This window comes from Ochotona curzoniae, unplaced genomic scaffold, assembly GCF_017591425.1.
Source record: "Ochotona curzoniae isolate NIBS_2020 unplaced genomic scaffold, NIBS_Ocur_1.0 contig_3190, whole genome shotgun sequence".
Lineage (NCBI taxonomy): Eukaryota > Metazoa > Chordata > Mammalia > Lagomorpha > Ochotonidae > Ochotona > Ochotona curzoniae.
In genome coordinates, this window is record NW_024465751.1 from 13,831,475 (window position 1) to 13,847,659 (window position 16,185).

The 16,185-nt window shown below is 42.4% G+C and overlaps 1 protein-coding gene across 1 annotated transcript in view; it reads left to right on the forward strand.

The window, feature by feature from the left end:
• The window catches only part of EXT1 (exostosin glycosyltransferase 1), a 264,508-nt gene that overhangs the window by 224,604 nt on the left and 23,719 nt on the right, over positions 1–16,185 (forward strand). Inside the window, exons 2-4 of the mRNA XM_040979383.1 lie at positions 3,534–3,627; positions 5,053–5,160; positions 9,156–9,275. Coding sequence (XP_040835317.1) covers positions 3,534–3,627; positions 5,053–5,160; positions 9,156–9,275 — 322 coding nt within the window. The remainder of the gene's footprint in view (positions 1–3,533; positions 3,628–5,052; positions 5,161–9,155; positions 9,276–16,185) is intronic.

Below are 16,185 nucleotides of genomic sequence, written 5' to 3' on the forward strand. Positions count from 1 at the left end.
AACGCAGTATTTACTCTGTGGATGTTGGCTTTTTGAGTCGGCATGATTTCCTTGAGCTTGTGTCTATCAGTAGTTTTCAGTTTCATTACTGAGAAGTGCTTTGGGCTGTGGAAGCTTCTACAGTTGGTTGCATCATTCACTATATTTGAGTGGTTTCCATTTTGGGGCTATTACAGATAAAACTGCTGTGAACATTTGAGGCCAAGTTCTTACACATAAATCAGTTTTCATTTCTCTGAGATAAATGCCTAAGAGTTCAATTTCTAGGTTATATGGTAAGTCCATTTTTGGCTTGAACGGGAACTGCCAGACTATTTTCCAAAGTGGCTGCACCACTTCAGTTTCTACCCACAGCGGATGAGGGATGTTAATTTCTTGTATCTTTCCTTTTGCTCCTAGCATCCTGGTGGGTAGAAAGTGGTGTCTCATTTTAGCTGCAATTTGGCGTTTCCCTAATGACAAATGATGTTATGAATCTTTTCCTGTGCTCATTGGCATTCACTAGATATTCTTTGGAAAGTGTCTGTTCAAATTTCTAGTTTTTAATTTGGGTCATTTGTCTCTTTATTGTTGAGTCGGAAGAGTTCTTTGTATATTCTAGATAAAAGTCCCTTATCAGATATATGATTGCAAGTGTTCTCTCTCTCTCTCTCTTTCTCTCTCTGTATCTGAGTTGCCTTTTCTACATTCTTGGAGCCGGAGGGACAGGGCATCCAGGCTTCAGAATTGCAGGGTGGAGCTGGTGGGACAGGGGATGGAACAGAGCATGGCTCGGTTGCCACAGACTCTTTAGGTGAACTTGAATGGACATTTCTGTTTGCTGTGATTCCCTTAGACCATTTTCCAAATTCCTCACATTACTTTGAATCACGAAATAGTTTGCTGAAGAGCACGACAGCACAGTCCTGGAAGACTGGACTTCCGGAATCTTCATGTAATGCAGATGTTTCTTGGTGTATTCTTCCCTCAGTCAGCTGTTCTGGTTGTCAAGTGATTCTTGGGTAGATGCAATAACCAAAAACAGAAAAGAAATTCATTGCATTTCATCCATGGGGATGGAACAGTGTCAGAGACATAGTATTTCTGGAAAAAAAAAATGGTGGGGGGACCAATTAAAGGGATGAATTTGAATATCTGTAAGCGGTTGCAAGTGGAGTAGGATAGAGTCACAGTGAGTGGGTGAGAAGGCCCCAGACACATGACCCAACCAGAACCATTGTCTGCCCCACTTGCAATTCTGTGTCCTTGCTCCTTTAGTTCAGACACACCAGTCATTCATAGATTCGCTATCCACAGAGCTCATGAGACCATTTCATTAACTGGGTGTGCTTAGAAATCTGAAGAAAAGTAATCGTTGTGAGTGTGCTTCACAGAAGTGGAAATTAATTGATAGGTTTACTTTGGTGCCCAAGAGCCTTGCATCCATGCACCGTGTTTTTGTAGCATACATTCCCCATATATGTGGTATACATCCATATATATGGTTGTGGTGTGGAGAGCTTGTAAGCATGAGAACCTCTCAACGGACATTCCTTCATCATCAGACAGTCACATAAAGGGTAATGTAAGTGAAAACCCAGGCTTCCGCAATGAAGCCTCATTCTACAGAGGGAGAACCTGAGACTCAGAAAACGGGTGTGAGCCATTCCACCTGCCAGGTGTGCCTCTTGCAAAGGCGCTCTCTCCTGCACCTGCTGTTCCCTTTCTCGGAGATGGATAGATGCTCCCAGCAGGTCAGCTGCATTTGCTATATCAGCAACTCATCCCTGTGCGAGCCTTTCAGAGTCAGCACCCTAGTATAGCTGTCATTTGAATTTTCCTGTCACATTTTTTTTTCCTGCTCCTCCATCTACCTTTTCCCTAAAGTAATTTTCAGCTGGCAACTTTGCGACTTGTTACAATCCAGAACATTAATGGGATTTTACATTTTTAGCAGCCTAATGATGAGCATGTGGGACCTTCTGTGATACTTCTGCAGAGGTTTCTATTTTGAGCATTTATTAAACCTTGCGGTGGTCTGAAGTATATCCAACTTTCCTATATTTAAAAAATAATCAGTTTAAGCTGTGTATGTGTGTGACATTTCCACATTCTCATTCTCTTAGGGATTCAAACATTATCAACAATGGAATTTAGAGATAGTTATCAGCTATATTCTATATTTGATGAAGAAGTAAAAGCCATTGGTATCAAAATACAATATATTTTATTTAGCTAAATTTGCACCTTCTAAAATCTGTCCTCCTTTGGAGTCTATTTTGCAGTTTAATTAATGCAGCAAAGGTTTTTTTTTATTCTCAGTGGAGATAATCTTAATCTACTCACAGTGACCTTTTCTTGTGCAAATTAGCTGTACGCACTTGTTTAAGCAAATGGTCCTTTGCATGATGTCTCTTCTTAATGACGGGTTTATAATTGAAAATTGGCTTACTCCCATATGCCTAGTTTGTATGCGAGTATAAAAATAGATGTGGACTTTAAAAATATAAATGTATATATCAACATCCCAAAAAGAGAAGGTAAGAATCCTGTGCCTTCAGGCGGTGATTAAATTAGACTATTAGAGTCAGAAAATGCTGGTGACATATGCTACTGTCAAAGTCACACCTGTCTGCTCAGCATTGGAGGTTCTTGAAAAATGAGAGTGATTTTATCTTGGCGCTGAGAGTCGAGGCCTTCACAGTACAGGAGTAATCTTTAGTTTCCCAAGTTTTTTCAAACTGATAATGAACTTGAAAGTGCATGTGTTTGTAATCATCAGTTTTCAAGTGATAGTCCTGAAGCACCATGAAAATGTTCTGTCTGTTTTCTAAAGCTCCCGGGTACCAAAAGCCCAGTGACGTAGATACGCACTTTGTGTTTTCTGAAAATGCAGAGTGTAATAGCATCCTCGCAAAGCAGCAGCCATTCCGCCCGTGTCGCGTACCCCCAGCATCTCTCCTCTTGCTATTGCTCTTTCCTTTTCTGGAGCTGCATAGCTTGTCTCTCACCTGCTGGTTCTCCTGAAAGTCATGTCAGCCATTCTTGTCTGAGTCCACTGGCTGTGGTAGCTGAATGTGCTTGGTTAAATGCAGAAATTGCAGCTAGAAGAACACAAATTCTTGCACTTCTGGTGGAGGACCCCAAATTATTTTTAATACTGTGTTGTAGAGCTTAGGTCCCTGAATGGCTTTGCCTGAAAGACAAAAAGTGAAGCAATGGCAGCAGCACCATTGACTCCTTTTTTTTTTTTTCCCCTCTTGAGCCTGTCAGGGGCCCCATATTTATTCTGGATCCAACAGTCTGGTTTGGGAAGGAAATACTGGGCCAGCCAAATTTTGACTGGAACCATCACACTTGTCTGTGTACAGTACGGCTGAGAACTCCCCGAGACCATGTGCAACAATCAGGTCACGTTTGTTCTCTTTTGCATAACAACACTTTCCTCCATGGCCTGGTACATGGAAAGGTGAAAGTCCACACAGGTGTGTGCCCGCTGGTTCTGAACCTGCCAGCAAGCCTTGCTCTGCTGACTGCCCCTGCTCTCTCCACAGGTATGATTATCGGGAAATGCTGCACAATGCCACTTTCTGTCTGGTTCCCCGCGGTCGCAGGCTTGGGTCCTTCAGATTCCTGGAGGCTTTGCAGGTAAGAGACCCCCGAGATATCCCCAGGAGAGAGCTGAGGATTGAAGTCAGATGGCGAGGGGGGAACAGACCTTCCCATCTCTCTTAGAGTAGAAGCTGTCATTCCTTTGAAGAGTCTTGACATTTTCCCCAGTAGAGTCTGAAACTTGTTTAAGCTGTGGAGAGTGGAGTGAGGGTTAACTCCTTGCCTTTGCAACCTCAGGATACTGAATGGTTTGGCCACTAGGGAAGGCAGGCTCTTTGTGGACATGTTTACAAACAGAAGGCAGGCCTGATTGCTAGCCTGGCCCACCAAGACCTAGCCTGGGCGACTTGGAAGAGGCCCTGGAAGCCAGTCTGAAAAGCAGTGCAAATGGTGTCTTGTCAGCACTCCCAGAGGTGATGGTGCATATGTGTTTCAGCTATTGCAGGGCCTTGCAGTTCAGTGGTACTAGCCCTGGAACCTGCATAAGAATCTCTGCGCATCAACCTGACTGCAGAAAGAGAGTGCCCACCAGGGAGTTGTAACCAGTGACTGCAAAGAGAAGGCATGCTGCCTCCCTGCCTTCCTCTCCTCCTGCACTCCTCGTGCCCTGCTGGCTAGGTTCTTTCCTCCTTTGCTTGCCACCTTGCCTGTAGCTGTGCCTTTGCTGCAAGACTTCAAACATTTCAGTCCCTGTCGTCCCCGACATACAGGAACCTCTCATCTTCTCCCACAGAAGAACTTCCTGCCCTTGCAAGTCCTGACCAGAGGCTTCGGTGCTCTGCAAAGCAGACCGTCACTAACGTCCCTGTAGCCTTCTCAGATGTTGCTTGGTATTGGCTGTTGGGAGCCAGTTTTTGTCATGAGCCTGGAGTTTCTTGGCTGCTAGAGCCTCGTGCTGATAGTTGATAGGATTGGCCTGTAGCCAGTGCACACTGAAGGGAGCCAGGCCTGGCTTCAGGGGTTTGCATAGTGAAGGACAGGTGAACAACCTGCAGCTGGTAAGTCCACCAAATGCCTCCTCGGAATGTTGGGCACATTCTGCTGTTCGTGACATTGAGTAAACTACCGTGCTCGTGAACGCGCGGCAGTTACATTGTCAAAACCGTTTGTATTCAAGGTTGATTTTATGTTTGAATTTTGTTGGTAGAAGCTTTTTTTGCATCAATAAAACTTCTGCCAAGAGGCAAGTCATTTCAATGAAAGTAAGGTCAACCAAACCATGTACTAGAATAGAATTAGGGTCTTAGCATTCTAGGGCAACATTTGCAAATATTAAGACCTAGTCTGGATATGCAGCCTTTATGTAACATGCTAACTCCTAAATGCGTACTCTCCTTCTGGCCCAAGCAATGCAGCAGCCATGCAGTGCCAGGGAAGGCCAGCAACTGAATTCATTCAATCTGATTGCAACCATTCCACCTCTGCTTCCCTCTCACTTACGGGGGTCCCTTCTTTTCCCAGGCCGCTTGCATCCCTGTGATGCTCAGTAATGGATGGGAGTTGCCATTCTCTGAAGTGATTAATTGGAACCAAGCTGCCATCATAGGCGATGAGAGATTGTTATTACAGGTAAGCAAGGGGCTGTGGCCTTCAACAGATCAGCAGATTATGGCTGCCCCTGTCCACACTTGCAAAGAAGATGAATCCCAAAGGTCAGCTGTATAAAAGAAATCTTATCGAGAGAAAATTGCCTGTGTCATGGGGAATATGAAGTCATTTAATATGATATCACTCACTTTCCAACGCAAAGTCTGCCCAGGTGCATGGAGTATAGTCTGGGAAGGGGAATCGGCAATTGATGAGCATGAGTTCAGATGGTAACAGGAGGTAAAGCTCCACCACCTTCCGTCACCAAAATTTTTAGAAATTTAGAAGCCAAAGAGTTTTTATACAACCATGCAACATTATATTCCTTTCTCCTGTTGCTGCATTTGCCTCCACATGGATTTTCAGAAATAGAGAGCTGCCTGGGGTGGGCTTGTGTGGTTCGTGGTATTACTCCGGTAATCCAGCCAGTGTGGGTGGCTGAGCAGGTGTTACCTTCAGGAGGTATATTAACAAGATCAGCCCCTGAGAAGGCTTGCATGGCTAAGAGCTGCCTGGGGAGAGAGGAACTACAGTCAGGAAAGACTCAGGGAGCTGGACTAACTAGCAAGGAATTCCAAAGCCCTTCGGGTAATCGTGTTTTAGATTCATCCTGAACGGCCACTTTTTACTTTTAATACTACGGAATATTTTTTCCCTGTGGTCCTCATCTCTTTGATTTGGGACCTCAGAAGCAGGAGAAATATGTGGTCCGAAGAATGGCAGACTGTTCCCTTAGGGTCATTCTGCCCTTAAATGTAATGCGGCGTCTTAGGTGTTCAGTAAAGAGGCTGGTACTCCTGCGAAAGGGCTGTATCGATGGTGATGAGACTGTCTTAGGATTTCATGAGGAAACCAGTGCAAGACGGCTGAGGACGAATTCACGCCCAGAGATCCTGCATGCCGAAATGATTACTTGGAAAGTCAAACAAAAGCAGTCTATGTGGTGCTTTTCCCTGTTGCCTTCCTTAAGCCATATACATTCGTGCAAGGAGATTTTTAAGAAGTAGAGGACATGAGAACCATCAGGGATGCAGGGATGAGCTCTCCATTCATGTGCCCAGGTGCCCTTGAACTCGTTATGAACAGATTGCAGCCTTGACCTTGAGATTACCTAACGTTCCAGGTGCTAGCATTTCTTAAAAGGAGATAACCATTTAGCCCCCTTGGCTTCACTTTGAAGATTTTGTTTTCATTCTAACCCCCCTTGCACCCGAACTTGCTTGTATCTTTTCCCCTCCCATATGCAGTCTGGCTCTGTACAGCTGGCATCATATTAAACAGTGACAATTCTGTCATTAACAATGGCTTCAAAGGGTTGGCATGGCGCCCAAATGTCTGCTCTGGGAAATGTTTTTGTTATATTACCAATTTTCATTTCCTGTTTTAGAACAGCTCAGATGTTTTTATTTGCATGTATTTTTGTCGTCATATCAGCAACAGAGCTTACCGTGGCTTTCCTGTATCTGTTTCTGGTAGATTCCGTTAGAAGATCTGCTACCATCCATGACCTTTTATTAAGACTTTTTGAGTTCGTCAGTTTCCAACACATACTGGCCAGACTGGAATGAGAGTGTCACTTTGCCTTACCTGTCTGTTTAGACACAAAGATTAGTCATTGATAGAAAAATGTCATTAGAACTTAGAACTTGTCCTTCTGATCTGTAGAAATTATCTTCCAGAGCAAATTGCAGTAGAAAATCTTGCACTTGAAATAGCGAAGTCAAGATGTAGCTGCAAGTGCAAATCCTAGGGCAGTGTGTTGGAGGATGAATCTGTGATTCTTTTATCCCTTTTCTAAGCTCACTTGGCTGGCACCATATAGCTTCGCTAGCTTAAGGCATCTAAAAGATTCATTCTTTATGACCACAACAAAACTGGGATGCCAATATTTACATGACTCTTAGAAAATATAATTGATATCCTGAAAGGGTCTGATGATTAAACTTATGGGCAGCATTTTTTCCCCTAATCTTTCTTTGATTTATTAAGGATCTGCAGCGTCATTTCTGCCCCTTCTTTAAGTATGTTTTATATCCTTTTGACCTAGACCTGTGGTTTCATGTTTATACTTGCCTGCTTGTGTTTCTTCATTGCTGTGAGTTCAGACAGACCCTGCAGGGCCCAGTCCCAATGGCTGCTTTTAGACCTTGCCACAGCAAGTGAGCCTTTCCTTCTGTTGTAACTGTGAATCAGTCCCACTGCTCTTCTTAAGGGGAATCCTGAGTCAAATAATATGCTGCCATAAACTTCCTGCTCATGGAAACTCAGTCCAAGCCTTAGTCAAATACCACCAGTGACTTTCCTATGAAAGCAGCCGTCGGCACCTCCCCCCTTCAGCCCAAGCACCTCTGCCTGCCTGATTATTCATGCATCAGAGAGGCAGGCATGCAGAAAGAGGTGAACACAAAAGACCAGTGGCTAATCACAAGGAGCCTCCCGTAAGAATAGACACTCCACAAATGAAATAGACCTTGAACTATAGGTGACCATGGGGAGCAAACCCAGAACATTTACCAGAAACCCACAAAGCACATTTCAAAGCTACAGATCCAGGCAAGTTAACATTAAGCATGGAGTACTTGCTCTGGCTTTGAACAGAATCAAGCTCTCCAACTCTAACACTAATGTCAGTAATGAAAACTGGCAGTAAGCCGTCTTCTCTCAGTTTTCCGTGCTTAGATACTGTTAAGCACTCATATAATCTTCATTACAACTTTATGATATTAATGCAGTATTATCATGTTATAAATGAGGAGATATAGCTTTTGAGAGATTATCTAATGTGTCCGAGGAAACCCAGATAGTAAGTGGTAGAGCCAAGAATCTCACTTTTATCTTGTGACACCTCTGCCCCTTTACCTAACCATTAAGTTATACTGCCACAAAAAAATAATGATGCCCCTGCAGTAGCTTCAAATGGTACTGTGCAATCAACTCATTTCTTGAATAGCAACTACTCTGCTTAGCTTAAAATATAGAGCAAAAGGAGCAGGACATGGTCTGGTCCCTTCCTGTAAAATTGTTTAGTCTAGTGGATAACAGTGATGCTCACGCAGACCTGTCATTTGAAAAGTTCAGTTCGATTCTGGAGAGATCTAAACGCAGAGGGAGAGGGGGAAGGTGTTTGCTCATGAAAATCATAATTTTGGCTTCAGGTTGGAAAGAGACACTCTCATATATTCTCTGAGAAGCCCTTTCATAGTTAGTTTGTAATCCCTAGCGTGACCGAGCCTGGAAGTCATTGAGGGATGGAATCTCTTGGGCTTTCCTCAAGGCTGTGACTACCTTTCTGCAAAGCCACGTTCAGGGTCAAGGGTTTTTGAAACTGTGAGAGGTGAAGAACCCATTGTGACTGTAGGAACAGCCTGAGTCCCAGGCTTCGTGCAGCTCAGTCTTCGAGGTAAACTAGGCTGACACACAATTTTCATGCATTTAGAGTCTCACGTCTGCCTTCCTCTCAGTGTCCCTTGTACCTGACACTTTTTTTTTAAACATTTATTTATTTTAATTGGAAAGGCAGGCTTACAGAGGGAGGGAGACAGACAGAAAGACCTTCCGTTCACTGATTCATTCCCCAAGTGGCCTCAATGACCACTGCTGAGCCAAACCGAAGCCAGGAGCTTCATCTGGGTCTCCCACACAGGTGCAAGGTCCCAAGACTTTGGACCATCCTTGACTGCTGTCCCAGGCCATAAGCAGGGAGCTGGAAATGAAATAGAGCAGCTGGGATGTGAACCAGTGCCCATCTGGAATCCTGGCACATGCAAGGCGAGAACTTTAGCCACTAGGCTATGTACCGAGCTCATACCTGACCTTTTTAAGGACACTTCCATTTAGAAGTTGTTGATTTTTGTTAGGTTTGTATGCTAGAAGCTGAATGGCATGGAGAATAAAAGCCTCATGCAGTAGCGTTGGTTCAATCATATGCATCTTTTATTTTACAGTTACAATGACTATGTGCTCACCTTGTGTTGCAGGTTCCTTCTACAATCAGGTCTATCCATCAGGATAAAATTCTAGCACTTCGACAGCAGACACAATTCTTGTGGGAGGCTTATTTTTCTTCAGTTGAGAAGATTGTATTAACTACACTAGAGGTAAGTGAGACGGCTTGGCTCTTGAACTTGAATAATGGTCCTTTATTCATGTCTCTCAGCCTTTTGCTTTGCTGTTGGTAACTGGTAACTGGTAGGATGTAACAAGACCAGGCTTGAATATGTCGGTTAACCCTTTCGTACCTGCCTAGCTATTGCCCCAGCAAACCCTCATTTCTGAACCTCAGGAGGACAGCTGCTACAGGAAGAAATTAATTTCCTTGACCATGAAGGTTCTCTGCCTTACATCATTGCAGAAGCACGTGGGTAATGACTGTCTTCCGTCACTCACACTCAATGGCATCCTTTGAGGACATGTTTCTGGAGCTCATTTAGAAAAGAAGAGAGTGCCTAAGTAAGGGATAATACTGTTCTATGCTAAAAATATGAATAGTTTCTGGAGTCCCAGAGTCCAGTTGCACTGGGGAATAGCAGAATTAATCTCATAACATACAACTGAGTTGACCAGTGTCAATGTTTAATTCAGATCAATCAGGGTCCCACCCATCTGGTGCAGAAAGGGTTAAGCTTTATGAAGGCAGAAAATCTGAAAAGCAGCTGGGTGCCCACCCTCAAGTTGCTTTTTTTAACACAGAAGGTAGAAAAGCATGGAAGCCCTGAGATGATTAAAACCTTTGGCAACAGAGCAGACAGCACTGGCCTGAATCTATAGCCAAGTAATGCGAAATGCTAAGAAAGATTGCCAAAGTGCTTACTCCTGAATTTACCAGTTTTGGGGTGGCAGGCAGGGATCCTCTGGCGAGGCTGAGTGTTGAGGCAATGCTGGGGTGTCCACAAAATGAGCTGAGTGCCTTTGTAAAGGATTTTCTTTGAGAATGTGATTATTGCTTCAAAACTTAATGTGATTGGGAGCACTTAAGGCGGAGAAGTCTGAGTCATACCCTGGAAACCAGCATCCCGGGCCGGTCTGTCTTGGTTTTCATTCCGTCCATCCAGGCCAGAGCTGGCTGTGCCTCGGTCACATGGGGCCTCTCTCCATGTGCAGCTGCCCAGTGCAGAGGAATCCCCATCAGTGACCGTTCAGGCACCATGTGCATTTTCTTCATCCTGGAACCAGTTGGAAGAGCTCTTTAGGACGCAGGCTCAGCCCCATGAAAGGACACTGGCTTCCAGGGGCTTCCTGGTTGCAAGTAGCCTTCGATTTTTCCTCCAAAGAACTTCTCAGTGAAAACCACTTTTCACTTCTGGTGCTAACAGCAGTCTGGTCCTCAACCAGGGCCCTCCCTAGGATCCTGTCTTAAAGAGCTGATTTATTTGTTTTTGGAGTAGAGGGTGCTTCTTGTGTGAATTTTAGCAAAACAGTAGAAATATTTAAATATTTAAAAACAGTGGAAAATATTTAAAACAATGATTGACATGACATGCATACATGTAAACAGTTATTCCTTTACTTTAAGTATAAACTGAAAATTTATTGTAATTTTTAATCGAAAAGATCTTTCTGTAGGGCAGGTGGTTAGCCTGGTGATGAAGGTGGCTACATCCCTTAACAGAGTAGCTGGACTCAATGCCTGATTCTTTCTCTAAACTCCAGCTTCCTGCCAGCCTGGACCCCATGAGGCAGTAACTCATTCATGCAAGAGATCTAGACTAAGTTCCCAGCTGCCAGCTTAGGCTGGGTGCAGCCTCAGCTATTGTAAACTTTGGGGGAGGGAACCAATAAAAGCTTTTGTGTACTTATATTGTAATTGGCGCCCGTATTGAAAGTCAGGGTCTCAGGTGGCAGCCTGCCTTGCTGTGCCACAACATCTGCCCCATGTATCACTTCATTGAGGTTTTAAATTAACCTTCAATTTGGGTGTATTACAGTTGCTTCTGGTTTTCATCATAATAGACATCAGGCAAAAAATCTCAAAGCCAAAGTGTTGTACCGTTTTTGAGATTATTTCCTTAGCATAAATTTCTTTATTTTAAATTCCTGGTTCAGCAAATAAGGTGAGATTTCTCATAGGAGTTATCAGTTTTCTTGTGATTGAAGTCAACTTATTCATGCTTCCTCAAGCTTACATGAAAGGACCCACTTTGTTTTGATTGGACTTGACTTTAAATACATTTATTTTATCTTTTGATGAGGTTTATATAGTTAAGATGGATGTATAGTCATGTGAACCACTAATTAGGGTGGAAAAGGTCGAAGAATGGGGGAAAAGAGAGAGACAATTGCTGCCATTTGTTTCTTTCTTTGTGTATCTAGGGTGAAAGAGAAGGGGAGAGGGCTGCTCCCAGCAGTCTAACTGCCTATTAACTTGAGGCTGTTTGTTTTGTTATGTTTTGTTTTTCCACTTTCACAAATGTTGGTCATTATGTCTTTAAAAATGAAAGCCATTTTCTTATTTTCATTTTTCATAGGTTTCTTGCTCAGGCAGCTCACAAAGAAAGAACTAGAAATAGTCATGATATTATTGTTCATTTTATTCTCATTAATTTTTAAGAGCTTATTATATTAAAAAATTAAAGCTTGACTCTTTCATACAAAATTTCCTCCCAATTTATGCAGTTTTGTCTTCTGATGAGGCAGTGTTTTCATCTTTCACTGCCCTACTTGCTGCTGTTTATAAAGAACTTTTGAGCTCATAATTACGTATGTGCATACACAGGTTATCTTACAATTTTCTAGTATTTCCATGATCAACTTTTTACATGTAGCTTATAATCCAGTTTACTTTTGGATAAGACATGTATTGACAGATCTGCTTTTTTGCATATAAGTGATTACCTTGTTGTCTAAACGGTTCTGATTTGTCTCTGGTATTCTCACCACTTCTGTGAATCCCTGAGTCTGCACCTGCATCTGGCCTTCTAACTCTGCCCAGTAAATTGCCTCCCTCTAATACACGCAAACCTTATATTTCAGTTGTTTTCACCCTCAGATGCCATCCTGTGGTGAACCCCTATTACCTGTCTGTGGCTGCTTACTATTTATTTTGTTTCTAACCATTACTGATTTCTGATTGTGTGCAAAATGTACTTATCCACATATGACCAGCCACATATGTTTTAGACTGCATTCCTGTCTGTTTAGGATGGAGTCCCTGACATGAAATTACTAAATAAATACTATAGGCATTTCTTTCTTTTTAAAATTATTTATTTGAAACAGAGAAAGAGAAATATGCCTTCCATTTGCTGGTTTATTCCTGCAACAACCAAGCATAGGCGAGGCTGATGCCAGCAGCCAACATCTCCCCTGGCTCTCGTCCATGGGGAGCGGGAACCAAAGAACATGGACCATCAGCTACTACTTTGCAGACAAACATGCAGGGAGCTGGACTGGAAGAATGGACTTGTTAGGCCTGAGAGCAGCCACTGAAATGACATTCTGTCCCAAGCATTAGCTCAGCTCAGGTGCACCAGCGTACCCCGTAAAGGACAGGCATCCGTTACTGGGGTCATAGTGTGTTTTGCCAAATAATTCTTCAGGAATCAGCACATAGTCTGGCAAACAGTCTGGAGGAGACCCTGTCTTGTTGCACTCTTGTCAGCCTTGAGGATTATAATTAAAACACACATATATACAATCTTGCTAATTTGCCAGATAAAAGATGGTATCTCATTAATTACATTTCTTAGGAGTATACTTTATTGCATAGACCTAGTCTCTCGCCTATTAAGTTAGCAATACTCAATTATCCTACAATAACAGTGAATGTGTTATATTCATCAGAACAGATTTTTTTTAATTATTATTAATTACATTGCGTTATGTGACACTGTTTCATAGGCTCTGGGATTCCCCCTACCCCTTTCATAACCCTCCCCCCATGGTGGATTCCTCCACCTTGCTGCAGTATTACAGTTCAAATTCAGTCAAGATTCTTTCATTGCAAGCATATACCAAACATAGAGTCCAGCATCTTATTGTCCAGATAATTCAACAGTTTCTTGGAGAAACCATCTCTGGTCTGAAGGTAGAGCTGGCAGAATATCATCCCAATCTATTAAAAGCCCCAACACACATCAACAACAATTTACAACATTATGGAGTTAATTGATGTGATATTGAGATAACGAATATGTTTAAAAATGCAAGTTCTTAACCACATCCTGTGACTACTTCATTGACATTTCAATTTTAGTTTATATACAAAACCGACTGCTATACACCTTAAAATGGCTATAGGGTACTATTCACCTGTCTTGTGTCTATTTTCATTTTAATATTTAGCAGTTTATGGTGTTGAAGCATAATTTTGCTGAACTTGGCAGTTTTTAGGATAGCCTAAATTGGCTTATAACTCTAACAAGGCATATGTCAACAGTTGAGGTGCAGAACAGTTTCACGAGGGGTGCTCAGAGAATCTTCAATACCTTAGTGAGGAGTAACTAATCTTTGTGTCCTGCCTAGTAAGGTATATGTGAATCCATGCTGACTATTTCCTGTCTGGTCCTAAGCTTTCCTTGTTGTAGAACAGGATCTTAACTCAAGCTTTTGTCATTTCTGAACCTGGAAAAGCCCATCTTCGCCTTAGACTTAAGTCATGTAGTTCCTTAACAACACAGTTGTTTTTTAAAACACTGACAATGATTTACTTCATTCAAATTTATAGCAGCTGTCGAATCTCTTTATGTAGTTCCAAGATTGTATTGTAATGATTTGACCTCTCAACAGAATTGCAGGTGAGATACCATTCAGTTTCCATCTTAATTCAGAACTCAGATTACCCCAAAATTCAACATAAACAGAAAATCATACAAAATATTCTCCACATATAGAAATAAACAAAACCGATGTGTCCGTAAAAGCAATCTTAAATAGCACATATAAAAAATGACCATTTGCCTTAGATCTTAGGAGATTTAAGTGTTTGCTCAGTGCTAGCCCTAGAGCTGTAAGTGGTGCTTAGAATTGAAAACAGGATGCCTCATCCTTCTCTTCAGTACCAGTGTTAAAAGTACTACATTTCATTGGGTAAAATATGGAAGGGTTCTGAATATTGTTTCTGGTCTGGTTAGAACTGCCTAATGCTGGAGGCTGGCACCATGGCATAGTAAACCAAGCCTCCCTCTGTGATGGCAGGTATGCCGGAACTAGGGCACCAGTTAGAGTCCCCGCTGCTCCTCTCTCTCTTTCTCTCGCTCTGTCTCTCATGCATGCGTGCAATTTATTTATTTTTATTGGAAAGTCAGATGCACAGAGAGGAGAGACAAAAAGAAAAATCTTCCACCTCTAATTCACTCCCCAAGTGGCCACAACGGCCAGAGCTAAACCATTCTGAAGCCAGGATCCAGGAGCTTCATCTGGGTCTCCCACATGGGTGCAGGGTCCCAAGGCTTTGGACCATCCTTGACTGCTTTCCCAGGCCGCAAGCAGGGAGCTGGATAGGAAGTGGAACAGCTGGGATGTGAACTGGCGCCCATATGGGATCCTGGGCATGCAAGGCAAGAACTTTAGGCTACCGCTCCTGGCCCTAGCTGCTCCACTTCTAATCCAGCTCATTGCCTGGCTTGGAAAAGCAGTGAAAGATGGCTCAAGTCTTTGGGTTCCTGCATCCTTGTGGGAGAGCTGGAAAAAGATGCTGTCTGGATCAGCTCAGCTTGGTCATTTTGACCAGTTGGAAAGTGAACCAGTAGATGGAGGTCCTCTCTGTTTCTCCTTCTCTCTGTAACTCTATTTTTCCAATAAAAATAAAATAATCTCAAAAAAGTTCCTAGTGCTGCACCTTTGAATAAGGGATTTGCTCACTGCCTTTGGGGTTCAGTTTTGTTTTTGTACAAATTGAGAAGAGACAATGGGGCAATGATAGAATGCTGTGTAAGCATGTTCCTTCATGAATGCCATTATTTGTCAGAATATTGCACAACAGTTTGTCAGAAAGGATTGAACTACAGAAGCTCAGTCAATGTCAGAGAGAGCAGATGAAGTCATGAATTGCAATAATGTAGGACAATAGCTTAGGGTGACTCGAAAAGCACATTTGTAGTGAAGTTTCATAAAGTGTTGTGCATGTTCCTCTTTTCTTGTCTAACCATGTATATTTAAATCATTTTGTTGGCGCTGCTACATAATGATATTAATATCATTGAGATCATGAAAGTCAATGAAGTAATAGAAATAGGTGATTGATTTGCTTTTGTAGGGGGGTGGGCAAATGATATCATTCTGTATGTGATTGAGTTAGGGCCATATAGCATGGCTATAACCCATCACCAGTATTATTATGTTGCATTGTAAAGCAGGTGGCACATAAGAAAAAAAAATAAGCAGCCAGGTTTTTTTTATCTTATATTCACATTAAAAATAATACTGTTCTTACTGAGCGTGTTATTTGGGATGTTAAGATACAAATATTTATGTATTGTGGGTGTGTGTGTGTGTGTGTGTGTGTGTGTGTGTGTGTTGATTTTCTTTGCAGTTCAGGGCCTACCTTCTGAATGTTGAAGTCTTTTTCCATTACAATAGGGAATATACTCCGAGTGACAGCAAAAGATCCTGGAAGGTGACTAGTGTAGCAAGAGGGAGACTGAACTTCATAGAGGATCTTTGTATCTGGTGAAACAAGAGCTATCTATACACTTGAGAAAGCAACTGATACACACTTTTTAGAAAGACATTTGGCAGCAAATATGAGTCCCAACGAATCCATCAATCCTAAATGTGGAAAAATTATATCCATAAATATTTCCATGGCTTTGTGAATATGCAGGAAATGCCTGTACTCAATAGCATGTATGATACCATACGTGTGCAAAAAATTTTAAAGCCATGCCTAGTAAAAGGAACACATGAATGAGTGGGTTTTTTTGTTTTTTGTTTTTTTTTTTATTAGAAAGGCAGTTATCAAGTCCTAGTACAAATCATAGGTTTGCCCCTCTGAGAGCGCGTTGCAGTGAGTGCAGGATGTTGTATCAGTGAGCATAGGGAACCCAGCGGGTGGGACTTGGCTTGAGTGAG